This window comes from Plasmodium vinckei (assembly GCF_900681995.1).
Source record: "Plasmodium vinckei vinckei genome assembly, chromosome: PVVCY_13".
NCBI classification, from domain to species: domain Eukaryota; phylum Apicomplexa; class Aconoidasida; order Haemosporida; family Plasmodiidae; genus Plasmodium; species Plasmodium vinckei.
The window spans coordinates 416,370-442,536 of NC_051305.1; the positions used below are offsets into that span (position 1 = coordinate 416,370).

Consider the following 26,167-nt stretch of genomic DNA (forward strand, 5'->3'; position numbering starts at 1 on the left):
GCTTATATTTTTTTCGGTTTTTATAATAGACTTATTTAATTTTATTTTTAAAAATTTGCACACTTAATGTATAGTAACATTTTTTTTTTCAATACCTAAATTAAATATTTTCCATATAACTACAAAACTTTCAATAGCAAATGCTACATAAAAAACACATTTTATATATCATAATAAATAGGAATAAGATAAAATGGATGAAAAACCATATATACCTATAATTGATAAACTAAATAATGAAAAGAATCCAAACTTTTATATTTGTGGAAATGGATACATAGCACCATTAGACATCAAAAACTTAAAAAAAATATCCAATACCGAAAAGAAGAATTTACAAAGAGTCTTTAAAATGATGGACAAAGATAATACAGGGAAAATATCAGCTTCCAATCTTCATGATATTTTGCATAAATACAATTACAAAATTTCTAAGGTTAATTTAATAAATTGCTTTTCTTAAATATATCACTTTTTGCACTATTTTTATGTATCCATAAGTAGTTAATATTATAAATTATGGTACAAAACCCCAAAAGGTTTGTGTATAACCTTATGTAGTCATGTATTATTTTCATACTGTTAAACGTTTTTTATTAATATAAACAAAAATGATAAGATATAAAATATAATTCATAAAGAGCGATAGGAAACTTTAAGTTATAAAGTTATTATGATATGTCCATACCTATATTCAATTTTTATAACTACCTAAATATTTACGTCATTTTATCGAAAGAAAAATACATATAATCATATATATGCACGTACACACATATATGTTTTCATTTTTATTTCATTAGAGCGAGGTTGAAAGAATGATTTGGGAGTTTGATGAAAATATGGATAATTGCTTAGATTATGATGAAATTTATTTTTTATATTTAAGATGCGTTAATGATAAAAAAAAACAAATTCCAAGTGACTTATACAATATTATTCAATTTTTTATGTTTGATTATGAAATGAATGGATATATAACTGTCGAAAAAACATTACAAATATTATATGTACGATTTGGCAGAGAAAAAATGGATTTAGAGGTCCAAGAAATTTTTGGCGATAAATATGAAGATAAATCAGGAGTCGAAAAGCAAATCTGTTTAAAAGAATATTTAGATAATGAAAAAAAGCGGATACGAAAATATAGGTTAAAAAATATCTAAAATAAAAATGAACAAAATACATATGTATTCATTTATTTGTGTGAGTATTTATATATCGATATACCCATAATCGTATCAATGAACGTTTTCATTAATTTCGTTTTTTTTGCTGTTTGTCTAACATCTTTAACTTTTTTTTTATACAGAAATGAAAATCACAAAAAAGGAGGAAAAACATAATTTTGATAATTCCGTAAATTAAAAAGAAAGTGAATATTACAGAATTGTTACCATAAAAATATTTATTTTCCACTTATGTATTACATATTTTTTTACATAAATATGTTTGCTTCATAGTATGCGTGTAGTATTTATAAAAAATATAAATAAATTATGAAGCTATATATTTTATTACATAATATAACATACATATTGTCTGCATAATTAACAGCTTAATTAATTATGCCGTTTTTAATTTTTTGCTATATATAAATGCTTAAAATAACTTATTAAAACTAATTAATAATTTCCAATAAATTATAATAATTTATTTGTATCGTTTTAATTATAAAGTATGTAATACGTTGCTTTTAATTCATGGCAAAAACACAAAAAAAAAATATATAATAATTATTACGTATATTTATGCTGCTTCCATGATATATATACGTATTGCATAAATTTCCATATTTTTATTTCCCTTTTTAAAATCGTTTTTATTTTTTGTTATATGTTGGCATAGGTTAAATTTTTATATACATTATTTAAAGAAAATAAATTTAATGTAAATAATATATTTATTCATTCGGCCATTTAAAATTCAAGCTAAAACTCCATACATATATATATACCATTTTTTGTTTATCTGTTATAGTCAATATTAAATTAATTACGAAATATTTACCGTTTTCCTTCATTATATGTTTGTTTATATTTTTTTTTTCATATATTTTTAATTTATGACTACCAGTGCGCGTATATACAATTATAATCTTCGTTATGTATTGTAATGCTACTGTTATTTGATTTATAGTTTTTTTTGTTTTAATAAATTTAAGAAAATATGGAAATTGGTGATACCAATAAACCAAAGAAATATGATTCCCCCATTATCGGGGTATTAATATCTGTTTACATTAGCACTGTATTAATCGTGTTGATTTTATTGGCCTTTTTGTTTGATATATTAGTTATAATTTTATTTTTCCCAATAATATTATATAGCAGACGGTTTAGATTGGCTATATTTGGTTATTCCTTAAAGTTTTTTATGAAATTAGGTAAGATAACAAAATTAACAATTTCATGTAAATATAATGAATAGTAAGAGAGTTACATTGTTAACATAATAATATGAACGTACATATACATAATGACGCTATTCATATTATTCAAATATCCATATCTGTATTGTTGTGCATGAATGCAATTTTGTAAATGCATAATTTTATACAACATTTCTTTATTTTTTTGCTACAGTTGTTTCCTGGTTAAATCCATTTTGGAATATTAAAGTGTTAAAAAATTTAAAAAAAGGTTATAATCCATCAAATGCAATAGTGTTTTCTAATCACTTATCATCACTAGATGCGTGGGTCATCAATTATACCTGGTATAAGTATAATATAAAATTCATTTGTAAGAAATCATTATTTAAAATCCCTATTTGTGGGCAATTAATAGCTTTATCTGATGAAGTTCCTATTGCGTTTGGAAAAGGAAAAGGAGGATGGGAAGTAACAAAAGAAGCAAAAGAAAAGGCTATGACGTTAGCTAAAGAATTTAATGATTTGAAATATCCTTTAATGGTATTTCCAGAGGGAACTCGTTCTAATAATGGAAAATTGCAATTGTTTAAAATGGGATTTTTTAAATTTGCACTTCAAAATAATATGGAAATAATACCATGTGCATTACATGGATCAAATAATCTATGGACAGTAGGCTCAATATTATTTAAAAGGGGAACGGTATATGTATCATATGGTGAACCTTTTCGACCTACCCCAGGAATGACTGTTCCCGAGCTAGCAGAAAAAACCAGAAATATTATATTTGAAATGATTAAAGAGTTTCCAGATTATAATCCAAATGTAAGATGAAATAATTACACGTTATACATCATTATATGTACTTTTGTTTGTGTTATTATATTTCACGTTTAAATACTATTATTAAGTTTATTTCAAATATCCCAGCTTCCAATACATTATATCCATTTTAATGAATACTATATTTTTTTACTTTTTTTTTGTGCTATATTTGCAGATTGATCAGTTATCAGTGGAATTTCCAGAATCACGAGGCCAGGGTATATAACAACATATTTTTTGTTTATGTTTTCTTAAAGTTACGTATTTTTTGAGGGGCTATCCCCAATTTTATTATAAATATACAATAATAAATTTTAAACAATTTAATGTTTTTTATGAAAAGACCATTTAGTTTATATTCATTTTTTATCTTTCCCAAACAATTTTAAAAATGATAAAGTAATAACCCAACATTTGGTTATGTGTATGCAAAATATGTTTTTAAAATATGATTTAATAAAAAAAACGAAAAAACACTTCGACATGAATAAAAATTAATTGTTCATGCTTTAAATATTAGGTTTAATTAATCATTATTTTTTAATATTTTATAAACAAAATGTGATAATTTTGTTTCTTTTTGATTTCTAATATTTTGTAACAAAATGCCACGCAATCATATTGCTATGATTTAAATAAAATGGTGGTATATTTTATTTCATTTTTATATTCCATTTATGAACCTTTTTCTTTATAAAAAATATTTTTATTTATTATTATTTATTTGATTAGTCATTATGTAAATTTAAAAAAATCAATAGAAAGTTATTGGTAACTGGTAAATCTGTAAAATACGCTTTATATATAAACAAAATTATAAATAAAGAAATGATTTGTGTTTTTTGGCTGAAAATTAAATTTTAAAATTGTGAATGCTTGTAAATTTTTGAAAAAAACGATAAATATAGGTAATACTACAATAATATGAATATGCATAAAGTTCCATATGACCAAACAGAAGATTCTACAAGTGGGTACAATGCCTTAGTACGTCTAAATATATGTATGCATTTTTTTTATTATGCTCATTTTGTTATTACTCAACGGTGATATTTATAATATTTAGCTATATTAAATAAAAAACACCAACATTAGTTAAAGTTTTGTGAAAGAGGATATAAGATTTTCAAATAATAGCAAAACAATTTTATAAAAGAATACGAAACAAATGTCGGACGAACTCTTTGACGAAGTTGAATTTATAAATAAACACATCAATTTTAAAAGCCCAAATGTAAATAAAAAATTAGGCAAAGATGACCAAAATAAAGTTGTCCAACTATTAATAATTTGTAAAAAAAAAATTGAAATAAATAAAGAATATAATGAAAGCTATATAAATAACTATATCAAATCATTAAAGATCGCGATATTCTATATACCATTTAATCCTTCAATTAAAGAAATAATAACGGAAAACAAAACATATGAACAATTATTTTTAGGAAGAAACATTATCAATAGTTCCTCAAATTTATTAAAAGAAAAAACCAATAATATTAATAATTTAAATGGGAATGACACCAAAATATGTGGGGAAAGCAAATGGAACAATACTGTGTCATTATATGATCAGATTAATAAATATGAATTGATATTTTTAATTAATTTAATAACTCATAATGAAAATAATAATAAAGTGTGGAAGTATTTGTATCCTTGGTATTTCTATTATATTATTTTAAATGAACTTGAACAGGATAACATATTTATGTTACTAAATAATTTTATATTAAACAAAATAACATACGACGAATTAGCAAAAGACGGCAATATTGCATTTGTTCTTTTTATCTCTTTATTTAATAATTTAAAAAACATAAAAAATGAAGCAGCTATTTGTAATTATTTTTATTTCTTTATTGAAAATTGCTTAAAACATGAAAATAAATTGTTTATACACATTTTACAACATATGAAATTACTATACACAGATTTTGAATGCTTAACAAAAAAAATGAAAGAAAATGTTAAAGATATTTATAATGAAAATATTACAATATCAGAAAAGTGGAAAATATTTAATAATGTAAATAATAAAAACTATGTTTTAAAATATATAATATTTATGTATAGACTAATTTTTGAAGCATTATATAATATTATGGATCAAAAGAATTTTGAAAAAGAACCAGTTTCTCAATACAAAGAGTTATATAAAATTATAATTGAAGAAATTCATTATAACTTAATATTTATCAATGAGATAAATTATTTCCATAATGTTACAGATACATCCATAGATTTATATAACAAATATGTTCTGTTTATGGACATGTTTTTACATTATAAAAAAAATAATAATTTAGAAATATTTAAACTAATTTTATTTATTTCAAACATTTTTATTGATTCTTATGAGCAGTTAGATTATTTGTCATCTTCAGAAAAAAAAAATTATATCGACACCATTTTTACTTACTTGAAAAATATACACAATATGAGAAATGAGCATATATCAAAAAAAGAGAATATTCTATATCATCATTTTGTACTTAATAGATATATTATTAGTATTGTAGCCAATTTTTCTGTGGATAATCAAATTTCTGCTTACATTAAAGAGATACAAGGTAATCATATATAAAAAATGGTCTATCTCTTTTTATTACTCAATAGGATCATATTCCTCTATTTCATTTATTATGATTGAAGTATGCATATGGTTCATTGCCCTTTTATCCATTTTATACTTTTTAGGAATTGGCATATTGAGAAAGTTCATGTATGTTGATGATAAAGATCCCTGTCTAGCAGAATATTCTGTTTTGGTATGCTCATTTGAAACTTGCTTATTTAACATTGTTTGTAAACATATAAAATATATACATGTTTATAATAATAAAACATAAAATATTTCAAAAAAATTATGTCTTATTGTATATGTTTATTTATATCTTTTGTAGGCTATTAAACATATAAAGGAAAATGAAAATTTGGATGACCTTTAAAATAAATTATTCCTTTATATTATTAGTTTATTCGATTGTTTGTTTTTACATATGTATGCTAATTAATAGTTTTGACAACTTTCTACATGACCCACTACTTTCTTTTTCGATTTTTTTTGTTTAATTTTGAACTATCATAAATACACATAATGCGTATTTTCTCCGTTTCATAACTAATATTTAAATTACATGTGTAATGTAAATTTTTAAAAGAAAAAATATCTTTATTCAGTTGGAGTTACAAAAAAAATTAGACAAATTATTTAAATGGAAAAATATAGATATGAATATCGTGCAAAATACACATAATTTTTATTTATAAAAAAAGGATGATTGAAACTAATACAAATATGATATGAAATAGTTAAAAAAAAGGTCGGTATTAATATTCCAATTATTGGAAATATATAAGCAACTTCTCCCCTTTTTAAAAATTAGTATATACAAATATACTTTTGATAAAACACAACAGGGTTATCACTTTAATGCATATACAAGGATATGTACATATGCATATAAATTATATTTCTCTACCAAAGTAAAATTAATAATTCTTCAAATTGCAAGACTTAATTTTAAAATATAATGAAAAAGGATTATCACTTTATTATTTTATTACATATATATTAATAAATCACATGAAATTCGGTATTATCAATTTTGTAACATACTTTATCATGGTGTTTTAATAAATGCGTTTATTTTTAATTATCTAAGTGGAAGATAATTTCTTATCAATATATATATGACTATATCATCTATAGATATACATACAAATTTAATTCCCGTGAATGAGTAAATGCCTACAAATTTTTAATTAAAAAGTTAATTAATTCTTCCTGGCTAGTAAAATTATAATCCTGAATATCGGAATTGTAAATTTTATATATAACATCATTTAATTGGATCGGATTATTCACATTAAATGTTGTGTCATTGCTATTCGATTTAATAGAAATAATGAACTTAATTTTATGTGGCTTAAAAATTTTGACTTTTTTTTTAATATTTGTATTATTAGCTGAAAAAAATATATAGGAATATATATTTTTATTTAATAATTTTTTTGATACATCATAAGCAACTAATAAATTCTCTATTTCATAAACTTGAATTAAAACCTTAGGACAAGAATAATTAAATTGCCCAGTATTTAATTGAGACGAAATTAAATTATTTGTACATTCAAAATTATTTTGATAATCATGTAATAATGAAAAATTGCTGAAAATTTGGACCTTATCACCTCCCGATGTTGCTTGAGTATTCATTGATAATTTATCATTTGATTCTGTTATTTTTGTAAAAATCTTTTCCAAATATATTTCAACACCATATGCTTTTATATGTATAGCTGAATTATTTTTTATACCACTGTCATTAGTATTGTTATTGCTTACATTGGTGGATTTCTTATTATTCATATTTCTTATTAGTTTATCAAACTTCCCACCATGAGCTATTATGTCTTTATTCTTACTATCTGATATAACATAAAATATTATTTCGTTAGAGAAAACATGTTCATCATAATTTAAAAAAATATCAAAATATACATTTTCAATTATCGTATTTGTTCCAATAAATTTGTTAATATTTTTAACTTTATCTAATATAGACAATAAATTTATTTTTTTTTCTTTATTCTCCATAACTTTAATACCTTTTTCTGATTCATTCGAATATTTTTTATGCCCATCATATTCTATTCTACAATTCTCATTTTCATAACTTGGATATTCTCTTTCATCATAAGTCACCAAGCTATTGTTATTTATTCCATTAATATTGCTACTGCTAATATGACCACTATTATTGGTACATCCTATATTACTACTACCCCCGCTTTTACAGCTGATCTTGGGTGTAATAATATTTCCTACATTGTTAATAGTATTATTACACACAATACTATTATTGTAAGTGTTGTTGAAATCACAATTTCTTTTGCTTAAGGCATCAAATATGAACTTGTCTAAAATGCTAAAATATTCATCTATTTTATTAATTTCACATTTTATTTGGAACAAATTAAATATAAAATCAGTTACTTTTGAGGCATGATTATTTTCTAATTTAAATTTTTGTATCAACAATGATATTGCTGATTTATTTATTAATTGGGAAGAATTTTTCTTTAAAGTTATTCCCAAGTCATAAGATGTGTCCTCAGGCAAATCCAAACATTCAATCAATATTAATGGCAATAAATCGATATATGACCAAACAAATATTAATTTGTTAAAATATGAAGCATGATTACATAAAGTATATATTGATACAAAAATGTCTGAATTTGCAAATATTGATATATAATTAAATTCTTCTTGAGCATAAACATATTTTGTATTAATTAAAATACAATAAAATATTTTTTCTACTTCATCTGGGTATAAATTAGTAGTATTAATATCTTTTTTTGGTTGTTTATTTTTAGCTATTTGATATTTGTATGTATATCCTTTAGTATAAAATTTCCAAAATAACATTGTTTCATTATATTTATCATAACAATCTATATTTTCATATATATATTCGGAAAAAGACAAAAAAAATGAATTTCGCAAAGTTATAATATTTCCATATATGTCTAACAAATATACCACATTTTCAATATTATTACACGCATTTGTATTTATAAATATGCTTTTACATTTGTTTTCTTTCTTCTTATTTATATTACAAGAATAATTATACTCATCAATTGTTATATTTTCAAAGTTTATATAATATTTATTTCGTAAAATTATAGGTGTTATTAAAAAAATTGCACCTCTTTTTTTGAAAGACAATATAATTTTTTTTTTTATACTTTTCTTTATATTTGATTCTTCTGAAAATATTTTAGCTCCTTGAAATGCTATCATATCTTCTTTTTTTATCGAATTCTTTTCAATTTTATTATCATTTTTTTCAAATAGTGTACTAATTATTGTCTGCACTTCCTCACAGTTCCTTTTTTTCTCAACTAAATTATAAATCTCATTAAAATTTTTTTCATATGAAAAAAAAAAATTCTCATGTAATAAGCTATAAGCAGACAACCTTTTCTGTGGATCAATTTCTAATAAACTTAACAAAAATTGGAATATCTTATTATCTGATCGTATGCTTTCTGGGTATATACATTTCAATAGATTAGATAACACTATTGACCTTTCCATTGATGTTGAAAAGGGTTCATGAAACATTTCAAAAAAAACAACTCCTAATGAAAAAATATCCGCTTTTTGATCAAAATGTTCTCCATTTATTTGCTCAGGAGACATATAATTAACTGTTCCTGCTGATGGGTTTATTTGAGTATTATCAATTTTGGTAGTTAAACCAAAATCGCCTATTTTAGCTGATAAAATGTCGTCATTTATTTGTAAAAATATATTTGACGGTTTTATATCTCTATGCATTATTTTCATATCATGTATATAATATATTCCATTTAAAATTTGTTTAATCAGTTCCCATATTAATTTTTCATTTTTATAAATAAAACCGCAATCTATAGCTTCTCTTAATGTTTTTCCTGGGCAATATTCCATTAATATGTATAAATATTTTTCATTCATTTTTATATTCTCTTTATTCTTCTTATTATAATAATTTCGTATATTGTTTATTTCATCTATATAGTATATATTCTTTTTATTTTCTTTATTTTTCTTCTTTATTACATATTTATAATTATTTTTAATTTCTTTAAAAAGATAATAGTCTATGTTATTTTCCACCCATGCATCATAATATCTCACGATATTTTCATGCTGCAATTTAGCAATCATTATAACTTCTTCCATTATAAGACTGTTGTTTTCATTCATGATGTTGTTACCGGAGCTAAAAGACCCAGACATCGCGTGTTCATTATCATTATATTTGTTACCCTTTTTAGCATTATTATTATATTTTCCAGCCATTTCGTTATCATTTCCTCGTTTGTTAGGACTATAACTGCTCAAGGTTATTTTTTTCACAGCATAAGCTATATTGAATCTTTTATTTTTAACTTTCATAACGTAACCAAAGCCACCACATCCCAGTACACTTTCTTCTGAAAAATCTCGATAATACCGAGAATATTTGTTAATAATTTCTTTACATATTTCATTCCCATTACTTGCCAATAAAACAGTTAGCGGTGTATTTTCCTTCATAATTTTAATAAATTTCTTTTTTTTCCTTTCTTCTTTTTCATATATATTATTTTTTTCGATTTCTGTTATATTATTCAATTTTATTTTTGGGGTTTTATTTAAATCATCTGTTTTAAGAAAATTACTAATTTCTTCTGCGTCTTTTATTGAAAATTCGATATCTTCTCTTTTACTATTTCTTTCTTCAGTAGAATAATTAATTGGTTTGTTATTATCTTGTTTGCAGTTTTCTTCAATTTTATTTTTTCCCTTTTTTTCTATCAATTCATTGAATGCATCCCTTTTCATTTTTTTTGTTATATTTTTGTTCGATTTTTCTTTCTTTACAATTTCGCTATCTGTGCCTGCTCCGGATTTATTTATTCCCAGTTTTAGAATTTCTGAATTGCCAATTTCATTAAATTTGCTACTATCAGAATAGTTACCCATGTTATTTGTAAAACTAATATTATCTTCAGAAAAGGATCGGACAGTACATGTTTTTCCCTTCAACTTTGCATTTGTCTCTTCTCTTTCATTTTCTATATTCACTTTTATATAACCCTTTGAATGCTCAGTAAAATGTTCTTTTTTTTCGGATTTTATATTATCATTCATTTTGCCTTCCAAGATAGTTTCTACATTTTTATCATCGACCCAACAAGAGCACTTCATAGAATTATGATCATTAATGTGAGAATACAAATACATAATACTGTCTTTAAAATTTAATTTTTTTTCTGTAATATAATTTAAAAACATCGTTATTTTATAATAATAACATTTATGTAATTTAGAATTATCTAAACTATAATTATACTCCTTTTTATTAAAATCTATATTCACAGTAATATCAGCATACCCCAATTCATACTTATTTGGCCCATAATTATTTTTATCAACATTTATTCGTATATTGAGAATAGTACATTCATTTTTAGAATTAGACGTATCTTCTGCAAACATTATTCCGTTTGTTTCTTCATCGTCCATAACCTTTTTCAGTAGTCTACAAAAAAAATAATAAAATATGTGTAATAAAGCAAAGATATAAAATTTTGTTTGCACACTTTTTATTATTTGTCCTTTTATTACCCTTCCTGAATAATATCTATATCAATATCTTTAATCGAAGATAAGGTATATATGTCATTTATAAGCTTCCCAGCAGACACTAGGGGATCATCCCCATTATTTATTTTGTCTGTTTCCATCTGTTATGTTTCTATTTTTTCAAAGCATCATCATATCTATATGTTTATATATTTATTCATCTACGAGTCGTTCTAATTGCGCGAACTCTCAAACTATATATTATAATATCGTGAAGTTATAATACAAGAAAAGGTTTGGGATTATATTACTTAATAAAAACAAAAATATATATGATATTTTTTAAATGTTCCTAAAACATTTTCAAAGCATATATATGCTTATTTTTATTCTTTAAAGCTTAAATATTTTTATAATAATGAATTTTGAGTTTTTTCATAATTATTTTGTCTTAATCATTTCATTATTTCCTCTTCCCCTTTTTTCATAAATAATTCACAATATATAATGCTTCAATTTATTTGCTCTTCTTTTAGTCTATATCACCTTTTTTCATATATAATTTGTCAGTAATCTAATTTTGTTTTTATTTTACTATCCCATTCTTTTGTTTATATATTTATTTTTATGTGTGAACAAAAGAGGTGCTAACTTTGTAAGCCAATACCTCAAAAAAATTAATGTGTTTACAAATATATATACCCATAAATAAATCACCTTTTTTATAGCATTACAAAAATAAAAAAAAATATAGAATATTTAAACATTTGAATTAGCTGAATATTTACTCATTTAATCATATAATTTTTATAAAATTTAAATATATATTTTGATAATTTTTTAAAAATTATAACACCACCCCATTATTGCTTTCATACACATAAAGGAGTAAATGAAAAAAAATTGTATACACTTTTATAAAATGCTAGTTCGCTTAATTTTAAACTAAAAAATAGAAAATCATTAATATCCATATTTATATATGACTATTTTATTTGTTGATCTTTTGCATATTATTTCCATCGGCTAACATTCTTCAAAAAAAAATTCATTAATTCATATTTTAAAGGTTATAAATTTTAATTATAAAATAGCTTACGAATATTATATAATATGGCTTTTCATGGATCTTAATATATACACATAAGCATATTATATACATATCTTTGGACAATCTATTTTTAAATTTTGTAAACATAAAAATGTATGATATTTATACACCCACACAATAACATAAATATATCGTGCAAATATGTATCTATATTATGCATGTTTATGTGGGCACTTTACCTCTATTTGATATATATATGCAAAATCAATTACCTTTTTCTAAACACAAAATAATAAGCATTTTTCTTCTACTTAAATCGTAAAAGGATAAATATTAAATAGAGAAAATTATTTACTGGCTAGCCATATTAAATACCACTACACACATTAACCCAACATTGGAAAATAAATTTCTTAAAGTGAGATACTTTCTTTATTTTTATAATTATAAATAATCATGTGGATATATTTGACTTTTTTCAACCTTTTGAATTGTAAAATTTCAAAATTAAGACACACAAAAAGCTATTATCAAATTAATACCCCCCAAAAATAATCGAAATAAAAGACACTTCCATTCGTAACATATAACCATTACTCCTTTAATCCATTACTATTGTAATGTTATTAAATAAAAGTAAAATTTATTATATAATTATAACCACATGAAATATATGCGGCATATACATGTAGGTATAAAAAAATGCACAAATATATTCCCTTTTTAATATATATTTTCCAGTGTATACCTAAGGATACAATATGATAGGCATTACTTTTTATAAAAGTTTAGCATATCATTTTTTTTACTTTTACATTATGGCAACTGATAAAAATTAGGAGTTTATAGACTTAACCATAAAAATAAAAAAAACAAATGTATAGGTTTTATTTTTTATGAAATAAAAAGATTACTGCCATTCAAAGCAGGGAGGGTTTATAAAATTTTTGTAAAATTGTCGTTTTTCTTTGGGTTCTTTTTATTATTTGTTCAATTTTCCTTCACATACAAAACAAATAAATCACAAATATGCAAGCTTGAGATGTTCTTAATTTAATTTGGAAAATATAAATAATTGAATAGGAAAAAATAATAAAAAAATTCGTAAAATCATCAATTATATAACTAAAAAAAATGGTACCACCAACTTATTAAATACAAAAAAAAAAGTAGATATCATGATTGAAAGTATCAAAAGAAAATTATGAATAAAAAAAGAAAACGATTCCAGAATTTTTTAAATACATCTCATATTATGCGTATATAGTATATATGTAATTTATAGTGCTTCTAGTTATGTGTTAAAAAAAATAAAGGAACTGTTTTATTTTGGCTTGCGAATATTTATTTTTTTACATTTTTTTACATTTTTTGAATTTCATTATTTCACCATTTTACCATTTGTTTAGTCTTTTATTCATTCAAAAAATGACTTGAACATTTTCCTTACACATATGCTTTTCCACTGTTATTTTGTTATACATACAACTTTGAAATAATAAAATGAATGACATAATTTCACAAGATAATCAAATAAAATCTAAGAACTTTGTAACAATTTATACTATCCGTATGTATTTAAATGGATTTATAATTGGATATGTTTTCAGAAAAGAAATTTATAAAAACTTTTATATCCATAAGAATGATAATATAATCTTTGATATTATAAAAAAAAACAAATTTTCATCAATTTATAATAACTATAAAAAATCGACATATATATCGAAAATTACTTTACGTTACAAAACAAGAAACTATTTATTTAAAAACCTAAATCTATATAATAATAATCAAAATTATCAACATAGCTACAAAACGATTTTATTTCATAAATTACCCTATTTGAAAAGAAATGTTCATATCCCCAATTTTTTTGCCGTTAGATTATCATTTTGGACATGTACTAAAAACATACACACAAAAAAATTAAACTTGTATTTATATGAATATTGTTATAAACATATGTATAATTCATTGTAAATTATGTATATGCAATATTCTATAAGTAAAAAAATAATTGTTTCGAAATAATAATATTTGTTTACAAATTTATTAACATACATACTTTTTAGGCATATGTTCCACTTTATGTTGGCATTTAAACAAGCGGATAGACAATATAGCCATTTCCTCCACCCTTTCTGGGCTTATAGCTTCATCCGTAAAGTTAGACAATATAATTTTTTTCTTACAATAATGTCTTGTATCAATATGTTAAATACTATGCCCTTATAATTATAGATACAACCTATTTAACTATTCCAATTTATATTATATAAATAACTTTATTTTTTAGTAAAACATTTTTTAGAGAATCCACAAAAGTTTTTATTCCTAATTGGTTTGGATGTATCATTAGGTAAGATCAATTTCAAAAAATAAATTAAAAGTAAAAATATTTTCATAACTTCATCCCACTTTCATTATGGTACAATTTTTTAGTTATGCTATTTTTATTTAAAATATCGAAGAAGAATAACTCCAACCTTTTCTGCTTATTCGGAATCGCAAAACAATATAATAATACGCTTTACCCAGGAAGTATAGACGTATATACATATTCATTTTTTGTACATAAAAAATTATAATAATGAATATTAGTTGTTGTTTCATTAGGAATAGCATATATATGCATAGAACATAAATTGTTCATCATTTTTTTCAAATTTATTTTTTTCCGTATATTTTCCTATTTGTTTCGTATTACCATTTTTAACCATAAACACACACATATTATAATAACACCATTAAATTAAAAAAATAAAAAAATAGATTCCCTAATTATGCCTAAAGCATATAGATTGTAAAAGATAATTTGACAAATATTGGAATAGTTTTAATGTAGGATATTAGACATATTCTATTTTTTTTAATGATCAGTTTTAATTAATATCAAAATCACATATATATTGTTTTATCATAATTTAATAATTTCTCCAAAACATATAATTAATACAAGATGTATACGTACATCCAACTCACATACATATAAAATATGCATAAATTTTGTGTCATATTAGCTCTAAAAATATCAAGTATTAATACAGTGTTGTGATAAAGAATATTATACATAAATATACATAGAACTATATTTATGATCACATGCATGTATATACATATTTTAAGTAAGTACATAAATTGGAACATGCGGGAAGTATTGCATGCTACTTTATTATTTTTTAGACATTTAAATTACATATTTATATTACACTTTGTTATGTCATTATTAGTATCAAACAGCATTTCAAGGTCTTTTTATTTTTGATGATTTTTAGCCATTTAGTAAACATATTTCTTTTCATATAATGAGGCACCAGCAGTGCTTCCTCCTGCTCCTCCCTTATATTTTCCGTATGTTGCCAATGAATTTGCTTCAGCTCTTTGTAATAAAACTTCTTGTGCTTTAGCAGCATTTTCTTTCTTTCCTTGCCAGGTGCTTAATACAGATGCTTGTAAAGCTCTACCATATGAAAAGGTTAGTGCCCATGGGTGGGGACCTAATACATTCATAGAATTTAAATTGACTGATGCATCTTCTTCTGATTGACCTCCTGATAAAAATACAACTCCGGGTAAAGCTGGTGGTACTGTTCTACTTAAAGTTCTTACTGTGAAGAAACCAATATCTTCGGTTTTGGTTTTTTCAGGGCAGTCATATCCAGCTGTTACCATATTTGGTTTTAATAAAGCTCCTTCTAATAATACACCATTATCATGTAAAGCTTTAAATACGCTAGCTAAAACTTTTTGTGTAACAGCTGCGCATACTTCAATTGTGTGGGCTCCATCAGCCAAAATTTCGGGTTCAACAATTGGAACAAGCTTATTTTGTTGGCATATAGCTGCATATCTAGCTAATCCCCATGATACTTCTTGGATAGATAAATCGGTTGGTTTGCCTTTAGCTGGGTCAATTACTAAAACTGCTCTCCATTTTGCAAACCTTGCACCAGCTTTATAGTATTCTTTGCACCTTTCTGCTAATCCATCTAAACCTTGGGTTGATTTTTCATCATCAGTACATGGGATAGCAACTAAACCTTTGTCAACTTTAATTCCTGGTATTATATTTTGATCATGTAATAAGTTTACTAATGGTACACCAGCTTCATTCTTTTGGAATAAAGTTTCTTCAAATAAAATTGCTCCTGAAATAAATTTTCCTAATCCTTTAGTTCCAAATAACAAATCTCTATAGCTAGCTCTATTTTCAACGGTATTATCGATTTTTATATTATCGAATCTTTTCTTAATTGTTTGTGTTGATTCATCTGCGGCTAAAATTCCCTTTCCTGGTGCTACAAGTTTCTTAGCTGTGTCAGCAAGTTCTTGGGCAACCTCCTTTGGAAGTTTCATAGGGGTATTTTTATATTCTAAGCATGCAACCTATATTGAAAAAAAAAAAAAAAAAAATGATAATAGGGTACAATTAGGATACAGTTTCACAATATTTGGAAGTTTCTATTATAAATATATAAGTTAGCAAAATATAAATGATAACATATTTTATCATCCTATTCGCTATCATTCAAACTACATGTGCTATGGATATATATTTTATATAGGTGCGACAATACTATGCATAAATTCGATGAATATTATTCATATACACTATAAATACAAAGTTTTCCATATTTCTTAATATAAAGCATATATCACATCATGACTAAATAAATATATTAGCATATATACATGTATATATATATTATTGGGTATATTATTATTTTTTAAGTACCATTGTCGTAGTAACTAGTTTAAAAAGATATATTTAATGTGTTTTATAAATTATTTTTTTAATTATATTAATTAAAAAATTGCATATAATTAGGTTAATTAAATTAGAAAAAATATAAATATTATAGTTGTAACATAAAGTGGAAAATTATAAAATTATTAACTATTTTAACATATATTTTTTGTTTACTTATCATATATTTAATATAATAATTATGCATATAAATAATAATAATAATATTCAAACTCTTATTAATCATATGGTATATAAGTGGTCCCACCCCGCAATAATGACATAAAAATTGCGTATTTTTTTTTATAGAGAGTCCATCAGGTATAATTTATATTCAAATTTAATATAAAAGATATGCACATAATATACTCAAGTATAAATAAAAAAACATAATATATACATGCGTATCTTAATCAAAAAAATCTCTAGCGAGAAATAACATAACTACAAACTACATAAACATACAGTCTCCTTATGAAGGCATTTTTTTTCTTTTTTTGGTGCCTTAGTATATACGCAAAATAATTTATTAAATGTATGTAGTAGTAAATGAATGTATATAATAAATGCATGTAATTATGTATTTTTTATGCTTGATAGCCAACAAAATAAATATACAATGAACATTAATGTAAACTCTATATATATAAATTTGAATGTGCTTTTGGAAAATATATAAAAAAAAAAATATATTTACATAATATATAAAAATATAAGGCTTAAATTATTATATTTCCATGCATGTAAAATATTTTACATGTATATATATAAATATATAATGTTACCATTTTGAAAATAATATCAGGTTATTATAGTAAGGGTTATATTAATTCAACGGTATAAGTTTTGGGGGTCTTTATAAATAAAGTTATATTTTTTTTCCTCCGTATTATGAAACTTAATTATTGGGAAATTTTCCAAATATTTTAAAATAAAAACATATATCTTTTTTGTTTAAACTTTTTGTATGTTATTTATTTATATCATATTTTTGTGTTTAATTCTTTATTCCGTTGGAGACAAATCAGTATAATTTTTTTTTTAATGCCTTTTTATTTTGGGAATAATATTAAATCATGGTTATTTTTTCATTTAAAATATACTTATATATTTTCTTTAATTTTATAATTGACAAAAATGAATAAATATGACATCATGCATATATAAATTGTTTTTAAAAATGCCAACTTGCTATATATATATATATATTTTTTTTTTCCATTAAATGTGTAAGACAAAAATAAATTATAAATATATTGAAGTTAACTAAAAAAATGATATATTAAGCCCATCATATTGCACTTAATAATTAAAACATGCCAAACTAGTTATAAGAAATGTTTACCTCTCTTTAATTAACTGTTTTTTTCAGTCTCTTATTTTAATTACGACAAACATGCTATTACATATAAATCCGCAAAATTTTGTCAAATTGTCAAAATTTATAGGCTTTTTAAATACATTCATATATGTTTTGTACTTTTTATGAACCATATGAAATATTTTTAGCAAATAATTGTATATTTTAAACAAGCAATTTAAAAAAAACGATGCCTTTTCCTCTTTTGCTTAATAGTAAAGACTCTAGGAAAACAAGCATTTTATTTTGTGACCAAATTTAATCACATAATTATTGGTAACATTAATATTTTTTAATGTACTCCCTTTTTCCATAATAATATATATACGACAATTGCTACAATTTTAAGGTTAATAAGTTTTATCTTAGTTTACTGATCATAGTTGATCGTATGGATTTTTGTCTGCATACGATTTATATTTCGGTTTTAATTTTTATTAAACCCATTTTTTAAATTCATTAAAATATATAATATGATACAAATATCTTAAATAATATCCTCATTCTTTATGACACAATTATATTCAATTTATTTATCTACAACGACTATATACCATCCTATCCAAACAAACACATAATTAAAGAATTAACTTACCGTTATAGAAAAAAATATTGAAATATAATAATGTACTTATTGTCTTATTTTAAAAAAAATATATAATGAAATAAATTCGTTTATATAAAGATTGAATGAAATATCACAAATAGTTTTTACGTGGTATTAATTTTATTATTTTTTTTTGACCCCTCAATAAATTCTTCTAAAATAACATACATATTTTATATCTTTTAAAAAGGGAGTTTAAATTGTAATGTGCAATATTGTAGGGCTTCATTCTTTTTAAATAATTTTAATATATTATACATATGCATATATTATAATACCTAAGGGACACTATTTTTATACAATCAATTTGTAAATATGTTTTGTTTCCTTTAAAAATAATCACATCCTTTTGTTTTTTATTTGTAATAAAAAATATTTATTTATTTCATTAAAAATATTTTTGGGGTTATACACAATGTAATAAAAGTTTACTGAATTTTTAGATATTCTTTTTTTTTTAAAATGCTTGAAAAAATAAACACATTTCCTTTGATTCGAGAAATCTATAGGAATAATCATCAAAAGAAATTTACATTTATAAAACTGATGAATAAAAATACAGATATTAATAAAATATTTGCTTTTAAAAAGGATGGTAATCAAAGCCCTCCAAATAGATATAACTTATTTGGTAACCAATTTTCATTCACACCCTTCAGTAACTTATTAATATATAACAACAACAATCAGAATACATGTTTCAAGTTTAACCATAATATAATTAATCCCACTTATAATAACAATATAACTCATCCATTATGCAAGCATAAAAATAGTGATTATATAAATCGTAAATTTTCAAATATACAAGGCGAGGACAACCCTAATGATACATCACACAATCAAAGGAGACAAAAAACTTTACTTTTTAGTTGGCTTAAAACCATTAGAAAAAAACAATACTACAAAATTATTGGAAAATTAGGTATTAAGAAAAGGAATGCAGGCATGTATTGGGAATTCTATGTTAATAAAAGAAAAAAAATTAGAAGGAAAAAAAGAACCATATGACAAGTTTAACATACATATATCAATAAAGTATAATTTAATTTGTATAATTGTTATACTTTACTCCATTTTGTTTTATAACATTTAAACTTTATTTTTTTCGTTTTTTTTTTTTGTCAAAACTCATCAAAATTGTTATTTCTTATTATAAAAAAATTAAAAAGTAATTTAATTCAAATGTTAGTATAGCAAATAAGTGACCCTTAAAATGGGAAAAATACACACAAAAAATGAAAAGAAAAAAGAAAAAAGTTTCCCTTTTTTACAACGAAACATTGTGTAGTAATATCGCTCTAAGATAATCCACTACATTGATAAATTTAATCAAACGTAAAAAATATCATAAAAAATATCATAAGAAACATATGAATATACAAATCCATTAAGTGTAATGGACGATGCCCTAAACTGGGCTACACTTTTTAATTATTGTTAAATTATGCGTTATTTCCACATCCTAACATTTTAAGCATTCACATATTTCTGTCTAATGATACAGGCCCATAAATGGATAAATTTACTATGAAAAATTTATGTTTTGTCTTAGAAATTTCATATGATGTATTTCTTGTTTGCAATAAAATGAGAGAATCACTTTGTGGTTTTACAATCTGAATTAAACTATCCTTATCATTAAGTGACTGACTCTTATTATCAACTATAATATTCTCTTCTTGTTTGCTTACAAAGCCATTTTCAGTTTTATACACTTTAATTGTTACATCATCATCTGGATGTACATATGGGATATATAAACATGTGACCTTTTGCCCGTTGTCCATATCTCCATAACCACCTTCTGCATGTTTTTTTAAAAAAGATTTATTTGGTGAATAATATAAGAATCGAAATAATGTGCATATTTGTAATGATAAATTTGCTTTTTTATTTAATTCATATGGAATTAATGATAATTCTTTTAATAATTTATATAGGCCTTGCTGTTTTTCTCTATCCAAACTAGTTATGTAAGCCCAACAATAAAAATCAGTCCTTATATTTTTATACTCACTATTAAACTCATTAAATTGATTATTATATTCAATAAATATCAATTCCTCATATATAAGCTTCATATATTTACCCATAAAATTTAGTTGTATGCTTACATTAGAATTCATTAAATTTGCAATCGTTTCTGATTGAATTCTATTTAAATCATGTTCTTTTATATTTAATGGGTTTGCTAATGATATAATATCTTTTGTATTTTTACAATGAATTTCTTTTATTTTCTTTTTTACCTTTGTAATTATATATTTATTAAAAACCGTTTTTAATATATATGTTCTTAAAAAATGGTCTGTTTCTATATCTATTTGACTTTCTTTATTTCTATTCCCATTTTTTAATGCTTCTTTAGTTAATATATTATTATAAATTGTATATGCTTTTTCAGCTATATTATTTAATGACTTTTTTATATTTTCTTCACTTTTTTCATTATCTATAATTTCTCCTAATAAATCATTATCATCTTTTTTAAATTTATATGAACTTATATTTATATCCCATTTTTCTTTGTGACATGATCCGCATTCTTTATGTATTTTGGGTTCTGTTCCCATTTCAAGTCTTATTGAATTTTCTAATTCTAAGCATTTTTCATAATCAAAACATTCATATAGATAATTATAAAAATTGTTTAAAACTGTCTCATCCCATTCGGCCTCCATATATGGGTGTAATAATTGTCAACATATAAAATACCGGGAAATAAATGAAAAACTAAAGAGAATAAATATAACAAACTATAAAGCTTTACCTTTTTGAAGCTTATTCATAATTTTTAAGTACTAGCTAAAAATATTCGAAGCCTTATATTAGTGTGTATACCGGGCTATTTTTTATTTATCACATTTTTAGTTATGCTTTTCATTACTTACTCATTACATAATTACAATCGCTATTTATTTTATCTTTTCAAAATTAATTTAATAATAAACCTATAGACACCATATTTCGAGCTAAGCCAAAAAAATTATTATAATATCCTGCTTACTTTGATTAATAAAATATATCTTTTATTTTATTTATAAGAATTAAACAAATCATGCAAGCAAAAATATATGTATATAAAATAACATTCTTAGTGCTCGTAAATAATTATTTTATATATTCTTCCTAGGACTATCACATTTTACATTAAATATTTTTTTTTTTCACTAAATAATTTTTTTTCAAAATATTTTTACCATGTTTTATGTTAATAAAAATTCCAAAGTTCATATAAAATATGTGTCGATAATTTATGCAAAACCATAAGCTTAAAAAATATATAATAAAAGAATAAAAATAAAACAATATAAATTATGACCGTTTAATGTGTGATTTTTGAATTTCACATTACGTGAAAAAAAAGGATAACGTAAAAAGTATCAAAATAAAGCAGAAATAAAAAATTCACTGCAAATATATACACATCAAAATTGGTATATCCCTTAAATTTATTAATTTTTTTTTTTAATTATGTCCCATATATCAAAAAGCCTATTAAACGATAGAGGATAACAGTTTTTATTTCCCTTGATGAATACTTTATTTTCTCCATCATTTGGTAGTTCCAAATAAAATGTTCATAATGTTTTGCTTCCATGCCAAATTGCAATTAAAATAATTTTTAACTTCTTGAACACACTCAGAGAGTTTAATTTCTTTGTCACCAACAGATTTTGATTTATCTAAAGTCAGCTCTCTTAATTTGATAACCCCTCTTTCAATTTCATCCCCTATTATAATAACAAGTGGTATTTGTTTTTCCAAGGCATAGCTAAATTGCTTTTGTAATCTTTGATCATTAAAATATACAAATTCAGTTGCTATATTTTCCTCCCATAATTTTTTACATAATTCAATAGTTTGCTTAAATGCATTTTTATTAGTATTACATATAAGTACTTCAACGGCATTATCTTTTAAATTCAATTTCGATTTATCATTTGCATTGCTTGATGCATTATCACCACTTGCACTATTTTCAGAACATAAAAGTTGTGCCATTTTTTTTCTTACTACCTCTTCAGCTATAGTAATAATTCGTTCTATTCCTATAGATGCACCAACTGATGGAATATATTCTTTTCTTTTATTTCGAATCAAATAATCATATCTTCCTCCTGCTCCTATACTACCTAAACTCGTATCAGACAAAAGAACAAACTCAAATATTATACCAGTATAATAATCTAAACCTCTAGCTAATGATAAATCAAAAGAAAATTGATTTAGCATATTAAAATGTTTAAGTAATTCAAAAATTTGTTCTAAATGATTTATAACATCATTAATGTCTTTTTTATAATTTTCATCAAAACTTGATTCATTTAAATCATTTCTTAAAAACTCAATAACTAAAAATGGAGATAAACTTAATGTTTTCGAAATATAGGTCTCAATTTTATCTACTGAATCAACAGATATACCTTTTTCATTTAATAATTCATCTCTAAATTGTTGAAAAGTTATTTTATCTAACTTATCTATACTACTAGAAACTGTTTTTACTTTATCTTTATGTATATTTGAAGATAACAACATAAACTCTAAAATTTTTCTATGATTAATTTTGCAAATAAAATTACCAATCACATTTTTTAAATTTGTTAATATATCCCAAAATATATGTAATATATGAAAATCAGCTTTTAATGTATCATATTTTCCAACTATATCAAAATCACATTGATAAAATTCTCTAAATCGTCCTTTACTCATACTTGGTTCATCTCTTCTATATACTTTACCTATATGAAATCTTTTAAGTGCATTTAAATTGTTAGTATTAAAAAATCTATATAATGGTACAGTTAAATCATATCTTAATGATAAACTTTCACCTCCTTGATCTTTTAAATCAAATATTAATTTTGAATCTTCTCCATATTTATCAATTAGTGTTTCTTTTAATTCAAATACTGGTGTATCAATTTCAACTCCCCCATGTATTAAAAACTTATTCTTTATAAAATCAAAAAATATATTTCTTAATTGCATATCTTCTCCTGTAAAATCTTTTGTTCCTTTTGGAACCTTTAAATTAAAGTTTATATTCTTTTGCATTAATATTTCAGATATTTCTTTATTATATTTATATGCTGAAAAATTTTTACGTAACATAAAAAAAAGCTTATCACCCAATAGTTTGTTCTCTTTTTTAATTTCTGGCGTATCATATGTTTCACTAACAATTGAGTAAAGAAAATTTTTAAACTCAAGACATCCAGCACCTATATTATACACACAACTTGAAACCTTTTTATTCTTCAGAACCTGTGATAATGCTTTATTATAAGATTTTATATCATACATTATGTTCATATTTATACATATATCGGTTAACAAAATTAACACATCATTAAATATAATGTAAAGCTTTTTTAACGCTTCCAATTCAGATAATCCATCTATATTTGCAATATTATTTTCAATACTTTTTAAATATTCACTTTCATATAATTCAGTTAGAAATTTTTTTGAATTATTTACATCTACATTAGATGCAAAAGTGATCCCACTAAATGGTGGCCCCTTTAAACTCTCATGCGCATTATCAATACATTCATTTGTTAAAATAAATTTAGACATTTTTTCAGCATATAAAGGCAAAATTTTGGAAACAATACTTATCACATTTTTAATATGTTCCTTAAAATTTTGATTAAAATTTTTACAAAGAAGATTAACATAAGAACTAATTGAATTTAAATCCTCTACAGAATCATAATTTGATTTTTCTATAAAATTTTTAAAGTTATGATTTATTGTATTTAAAAAATATTCTCCATCATCACCTAATTTACTTTGTGTATATAAAAATAATAATAAATTAGGACCAAAATTTTTAGAAATTTCTTTATCTTTATCTATTTTAGAATCATGTAACATCCATTTTATTTTTGATATCAAATTATTTATTGATTGAATATTACTATTATTAATATTATTATTAAATGAATTTTTAAATAATACATCTGTATTTATATTGAATAACTCCAAAATATTACATAAACAACATGTTAAATATTTACAAGAAGAAGTTATTCTATAAAAATTTAAAAACATTAAGCTTGTTCTTTCAATATTTTTATTTACAAATGTATTAAAATCATTTATATTATATTCTGATTTACCACTTTTCTGTATATTTTCAATTAAAAAATTTTTTAATATTTCACTATATAAAGAGTTATTATTTTTAAGATAAACAATTTTACTATTGGTATTTGAAACTTGCATACTGTTAATACTGTTACAAACATTTCGTATCAAGTTTAGGTCTAAAGTATTTTTAAATCTTAATATATTTATTAGAAAAAAAAAATATAAACACTTTAATTCAACAATGTCATATTCTAAATGATTTACATTATTACTAATCCCAGTTTTTTCCTCTTTCTCTGAATCCATTATTTTTTCATTTTCTACTTCCCATTTTTCACTTATACTATATGTATTATATATTTTTTCCAAATCTTCAATACTTTTCCTATTTTCATTTAGTTTGTAAAAACAATCCTTAAAGCTCGATGGCTCTAACTTCAATACTCGATTGTTAATACTGACTTCAACCACATCCTTTGTGTTAAACACTTTATTTTTATAAACATTTATACTCATTTTTTTTACTCTATTATTATTATTATTTCTTAAAAAGGTTGAAAAAAAATATATATCTTTATTTCGTTTGCTGATTATGTAAACTGATAAGTTGGAAGGAGGCAAATAACGCATCCCTAGCCCCTCAGAAAGTTGGAAAAATAAAAGAAAAATAAATAAATAAATAAATAAATAAATAAATAAAAACAGATAAATAAATGAATGAACGGTCTTTGAGTAAAACATATATCACTAGGCTATATTTAAACTTTGCTGCTTCTTGAGCACAACATCATGGGATTTTGGAATCGGCATATATTTAAGCTGAGAAAGTATATTTACACATATTTATACTAAGTATAGATTATATTTCCTTTATTATAGAAAATAAGGACTTAAAAAAATGCTTAATATAAATAGTTATACATAACACTGTATCCAATGGATTATGCTTATACTTTTA

General features: G+C 22.9%; 9 protein-coding genes across 9 annotated transcripts; 5 read left to right on the forward strand and 4 right to left on the reverse strand.

Annotated features, from left to right (window-relative positions):
* Nucleotides 1-193: 193 nt before the first annotated feature.
* On the forward strand, nucleotides 194-1,346 carry PVVCY_1300980 (calmodulin-like protein; the record flags this gene model as incomplete). The annotated part of the gene is made up of 3 exons (XM_008623774.2): nucleotides 194-436; nucleotides 804-1,150; nucleotides 1,313-1,346. 3 exons carry the CDS (start codon nucleotides 194-196, stop codon nucleotides 1,344-1,346), a joined length of 624 nt encoding a protein of 207 aa, XP_008621996.2.
* Nucleotides 1,347-2,169: 823 nt separating this feature from the next.
* On the forward strand, nucleotides 2,170-3,425 carry PVVCY_1300990 (1-acyl-sn-glycerol-3-phosphate acyltransferase, putative; the record flags this gene model as incomplete). The annotated part of the gene is made up of 3 exons (XM_008623775.2): nucleotides 2,170-2,386; nucleotides 2,586-3,199; nucleotides 3,375-3,425. The coding sequence occupies 3 exons, from the start codon at nucleotides 2,170-2,172 to the stop codon at nucleotides 3,423-3,425; spliced, it is 882 nt and encodes a 293-aa protein (XP_008621997.2).
* A 942-nt stretch (nucleotides 3,426-4,367) lies between these two features.
* Nucleotides 4,368-6,150, forward strand: PVVCY_1301000 (conserved Plasmodium protein, unknown function; the record flags this gene model as incomplete). Its single annotated transcript, XM_008623776.2, has 3 exons — nucleotides 4,368-5,772; nucleotides 5,900-5,970; nucleotides 6,106-6,150. 3 exons carry the CDS (start codon nucleotides 4,368-4,370, stop codon nucleotides 6,148-6,150), a joined length of 1,521 nt encoding a protein of 506 aa, XP_008621998.2.
* Nucleotides 6,151-6,953: 803 nt separating this feature from the next.
* Nucleotides 6,954-11,494, reverse strand: PVVCY_1301010 (GCN2 alpha-related protein kinase, putative; the record flags this gene model as incomplete). The annotated part of the gene is made up of 2 exons (XM_008623777.2): nucleotides 6,954-11,289; nucleotides 11,376-11,494. 2 exons carry the CDS (start codon nucleotides 11,492-11,494, stop codon nucleotides 6,954-6,956), a joined length of 4,455 nt encoding a protein of 1,484 aa, XP_008621999.2.
* Nucleotides 11,495-13,887: 2,393 nt separating this feature from the next.
* PVVCY_1301020 (shikimate dehydrogenase, putative) lies at nucleotides 13,888-14,848 on the forward strand (the record flags this gene model as incomplete). Its single annotated transcript, XM_008623778.2, has 4 exons — nucleotides 13,888-14,287; nucleotides 14,460-14,553; nucleotides 14,684-14,746; nucleotides 14,830-14,848. The coding sequence occupies 4 exons, from the start codon at nucleotides 13,888-13,890 to the stop codon at nucleotides 14,846-14,848; spliced, it is 576 nt and encodes a 191-aa protein (XP_008622000.2).
* Nucleotides 14,849-15,666: 818 nt separating this feature from the next.
* On the reverse strand, nucleotides 15,667-17,125 carry PVVCY_1301030 (fructose-bisphosphate aldolase, putative; the record flags this gene model as incomplete). Its single annotated transcript, XM_008623779.2, has 2 exons — nucleotides 15,667-16,773; nucleotides 17,123-17,125. The coding sequence occupies 2 exons, from the start codon at nucleotides 17,123-17,125 to the stop codon at nucleotides 15,667-15,669; spliced, it is 1,110 nt and encodes a 369-aa protein (XP_008622001.2).
* Nucleotides 17,126-19,563: 2,438 nt separating this feature from the next.
* PVVCY_1301040 (conserved Plasmodium protein, unknown function) lies at nucleotides 19,564-20,112 on the forward strand (the record flags this gene model as incomplete). The annotated part of the gene is made up of 1 exon (XM_008623780.2): nucleotides 19,564-20,112. The coding sequence occupies one exon, from the start codon at nucleotides 19,564-19,566 to the stop codon at nucleotides 20,110-20,112; it is 549 nt and encodes a 182-aa protein (XP_008622002.1).
* A 470-nt stretch (nucleotides 20,113-20,582) lies between these two features.
* Nucleotides 20,583-21,785, reverse strand: PVVCY_1301050 (conserved Plasmodium protein, unknown function; the record flags this gene model as incomplete). Its single annotated transcript, XM_008623781.2, has 1 exon — nucleotides 20,583-21,785. One exon carries the CDS (start codon nucleotides 21,783-21,785, stop codon nucleotides 20,583-20,585), a length of 1,203 nt encoding a protein of 400 aa, XP_008622003.2.
* Nucleotides 21,786-22,659: 874 nt separating this feature from the next.
* PVVCY_1301060 (histidine--tRNA ligase, putative) lies at nucleotides 22,660-25,725 on the reverse strand (the record flags this gene model as incomplete). The annotated part of the gene is made up of 1 exon (XM_008623782.2): nucleotides 22,660-25,725. The coding sequence occupies one exon, from the start codon at nucleotides 25,723-25,725 to the stop codon at nucleotides 22,660-22,662; it is 3,066 nt and encodes a 1,021-aa protein (XP_008622004.2).
* Between the last annotated feature and the right edge of the window lie 442 nt (nucleotides 25,726-26,167).